Below are 3990 nucleotides of genomic sequence, written 5' to 3'. Positions count from 1 at the left end.
CACACACACACACACACACACTCATGCATATCTCCCTCTCCCTCTCTCCATCCCTCTCTATCCCTCTCCCTCTCTCCCTCCCCTCCCTTCCTGTCTCCCTCCTCTCTCCCTGTCTTCTCTCTCCCTCTCTCCCTCTCTCTTTCTCTCCCTCTCTCTCCGGCTCTCTCTCTCAATGGCAGTAAGCACTCCAAGACCTCTGCAGTCATCAGTTATCACTCAAAGATCTCTTGAGAAAGTTTTTCTTGTTGGTAATTTACACAAGAAGAAACTGAGGCACAACAACTCAGCTGTGATTACATTTACTAAAGGGACGGAGACTGTGGTTTAAACCCAGGGAATCAGTTCCCTGAGGGGTGGAAGTAGTGGGTGCTAGGAACCTAAAGGTTAGTGGTTCAAGGACCACAGGCAAGAAAACTCTTACAGAGCTATTCTGGTCTGTCCCACGTGGGCCACCATGAGTCAGCACTGGCCTAATGGCGACTAACGGCAACAGAAAACATCGCGGTGGCAAGAAACACTGCGTTTATTCTGGACGCATGAGGCTGAAGTTGTTTTTCACAGGCCACTAAAATGTGTTCAACTATTGAGACATATGAGGCAGGAAGCTGCCTTTCAAAAGCGAAGGAACAGATGATTTGCGAGTTATTTACCCAAAGAAAAATTGTCCTCACGGGGAAGGAGGGAGGAAGGGAGGGAGGGGGTAATGTTAACTATTTTAGCGCTTGCTCCCACAAGCAAATCTGATACTTAAGTATCTGATACTTAAGGATGGGGGGGGGATGCTAACTACGCCTCAAAGAGGAGCAGTGCATTGTGGTCGCCTCCTCGGCCACTGCAGACAGTCAGGATGGAAACCCTGACGCTACTTGACGCCCCGCAGGGCACTGGGCGCTCCGCTCCAAGATAAATAAGGGCTGCAGTCGGGCGGATGTGGACTTTCTCTGGCTAAGATATTTTTCCAAAGAAGCTCCAAATAGTAGGAACTTGCCAGGGTTCAGTGTGGATGACTCAGGCCTCAAAAGGCCATGTCAACGCCTCTGTCACCTGGCCGTGGGGAAGCCAGCTGTTAATGATCAGCCGTCTCACTCTCTCTAATACTCCGCGTGTCTCTCTGTCTTGTCTCCAGCATTAACTTTCTAAAAGTGAATTACTGTTTATGATCAAATGTTTTACCATATTCTCTCTCCCACTCTTGTACCACCATATCCACTCCAAAATCCTCGTTAGCCAAGACAAGACAAAAGTTCATAAAATGGAAAAAGGAAAAACTAGGCCTCAAAAAACACGGACCCCAAAATAAAGCTAGAGAAACTGGTTGCAAATTCTTACAGTGAGTCAAGACACAATGGAAAAAATATGACTACCTCTGCCATATAGGAAGAGGTCCAGCGGTCAGTACAGCAGGCAAGCTGTTTCTCTTTAAGCTGTGCGTGGAATTCTGTTTTGCTCCGAAGATCTTTCTAAGAGTTACACCACACACTCATTAAACAATGTCCTTGGTGACAAGTCTGGTTTGTTGTTTATTTTTTTCTTCATCTGTATGTGTCATTCCTTCTGGCAGCCTCCTTTGTGAATCCCATTTTCCGGCCAGCTGGAGCTTCTGTGCATGTTCCCATAACCAGTCCCCTTCCCACGTCCATGGGTCCTGAATGTGACCAGAACCTTGGGAAACGTGCATTGGCGGGACAAGGATGCATGTGAGCACAAACGGAGCTGGAGTGAGACCCTGATGAAGTTAGGAGATGCAGCAGGGAGAAGTTAGGGGACGCAGCAGGGAAAACTGGTGGCTGGAGTAATACTGTACCGAGTGCCACGGGGCAGATTCCTAAAACAAATCCAGGAACGTCCATCCCCTTCCTTCCCGCTGAAGCCACCGCTCCACCTGCCCTCCTCCCACACTGTGCGCACTGGGCTCTGCCCCGCTGGCCTCCCTGCTGTGCCCACAGTCCCATGAGCTCTCCAACGTGCAGCCTGGTCGTCCTCAGCCTGGACAGCTGTCTCCCTGGCCCGTCCCAGGCTGCCTCCCATCTCCCTTCCCTACAAGAAATTCTGCTCATCTGCAATGTCCTCAGAGAGCCCTCCATTTCTAACCAGCCTTCCTCGTTAACACAGCCTCCCACCCAGACACCCATCAAACTCACTCCATTTCACTCAGTTATGGAATGAATTCATGTCCCCCAAGGTCTGGGCTGTCGACCCTAACCTCTAAGCCTGAGGCTGTAATCCCTTCTGGGGACAGATAGCCTATGTTAAGTTGACAAGACAGGATCCATGTTGGATGAATACAGAGTCAATCTCTTCTGAGATAGAAAAGAGATTCAACAAGCAAATGATCAAACAGAGATGAGGGAAGAGAGACGCCAGATCACATCATGTGGAAGCAGAAGTTCAGAGAGACAAGGACCTTCTCCCAGAGCTGACAGGGCCGCCTGCTGCCTGGCTCCTGGACTCTGGATATCCAACCGCCTAGCTGAGAAAACAAATGTCTGTCTGTGAAATCTACCCATCTGAATATTTCTGTTACAGTGGCATGAGATAACTAAGACATCCTTACTTTTGGGGGGTTTTCCCCACTAGACCCAAACACTGTGACACTGATGTGTCAAATGCGTTAATGGTCACCCATGGTGGACAGTGTTTGGTGGAGCTCCCTGATTAAAACAAGCTTGGAAGCGGGAGTGGCATCCACTTCCATAAACAGCTTGCCTCCAGAAACTCTATGAACCTGGAGAAACGATGAAAATTTATACAAGTGTCCAGGTCTTTCATTCATAGGGTCACTATGAATCGTCTATGACTCGACGGCACTTAACAACAACAACAACAAGAGTCACAACCACCTGCAAATATATGATTTACTTTTTGACAGTCCACTCCTTCACTGAAAGTCAAACTTCCTGAGGGCAGAGCCTCTGTCTTGTCCAGTCCTCCATAATCTTTGCTGTTTCTGTGACTGCCTGGCGAGGGGCAGGAATATAATACAGAAATCCTGGGTAGCGGAATGTTCAGTTGTTGTTGTTGTGTGCTGTCAAGCTGGGACGGACCCTCCACCTGGTGTTCAGAGGCAGTAAACCACACGGGAGGAGACCGCCTGAGTAGCTGGTGGGCCACCAGAGCTCCCTGAAATCTACAACTACCCAAACAGAAATCCGCTCTGGGTACAAGGGATCAAGGCTCACAAGGAAAGCCAAGTGTCCCGGGTAAAGCGGGTCACTTCACATAGTCCTTCTGGAAGATACACAAGCAAACCTTGAAGGAAAAATATATCCCCAGCTGGGAGCCTGGCACCGGAAGTCAGAGCACTTTTCCACCATGAGAGACAGGGAAAGGCCCTTCCGAAATCGCACCTTGAAAAGGTAGAAATAAACTTGCTTGGTGTCGGCGTCCTCCTCCTTGTGCACGCAGGTGAAGAGGTATTCCACGTCCAGCACGATGCCCAGCAGCCTGTTCATTTCTTCCTCCGACACGTTCTCCAGGTGGGACACATGAGCAGCTGGAGAGACACATCAAAGGCACAGATGTGAGAACTCGGCGGGAACCGGGGCCAGTCTCCACTTTAAGACAAGGCGTTCTCACCGTCCATTAAGCCTCACTATAAATAAAAGGAAGAGGGGGCTTCAAGTGCCTAGACGATCAAAGCCTTGGATAGAATCTACTTATGAGTAAGAGACTGTCATATTATCAAACCTTACCATCTTCTTCCAAGAGCAAAAAAGTGGGCCAATAGTTAATGTATCCTAATAAACCCAAACCAAACCCCCTGCTGAGGAGCAGACATCGACACAGGGAGCCTCTGCTGGGGTTTCTGCTTTGTCAGCAGAGGCTAGTTCTTAGGAAAAGACAAGGACTGACAAAAACAACTATGAGATATCATCTCACCCCAGTCAGAAGAGCAAAATTTAACAGAATAGCAAGGAACAAATGCTGGCGAGGTTGTAGAGAAATTGGAACCCTTATTCACTGTTGGTGGGAGTGTAAAATGGTGCAACC

At 48.8% G+C, this 3990-nt stretch overlaps 1 protein-coding gene across 1 annotated transcript in view; it reads right to left on the bottom strand.

The window, feature by feature from the left end:
* Positions 1-3990, bottom strand: part of KAT2B (K(lysine) acetyltransferase 2B) — a 155808-nt gene that overhangs the window by 50083 nt on the left and 101735 nt on the right. Inside the window, exon 4 of the mRNA XM_006883408.1 lies at positions 3348-3493. Within this exon, the coding sequence (XP_006883470.1) occupies positions 3348-3493 (146 nt within the window). The remainder of the gene's footprint in view (positions 1-3347; positions 3494-3990) is intronic.

Source organism: Elephantulus edwardii, unplaced genomic scaffold (assembly GCF_000299155.1).
Source record: "Elephantulus edwardii isolate Elephantulus edwardi_28Jun2011 unplaced genomic scaffold, EleEdw1.0 scaffold00027, whole genome shotgun sequence".
Lineage (NCBI taxonomy): Eukaryota > Metazoa > Chordata > Mammalia > Macroscelidea > Macroscelididae > Elephantulus > Elephantulus edwardii.
This window is presented reverse-complemented; position numbering and strand designations above follow the sequence as displayed.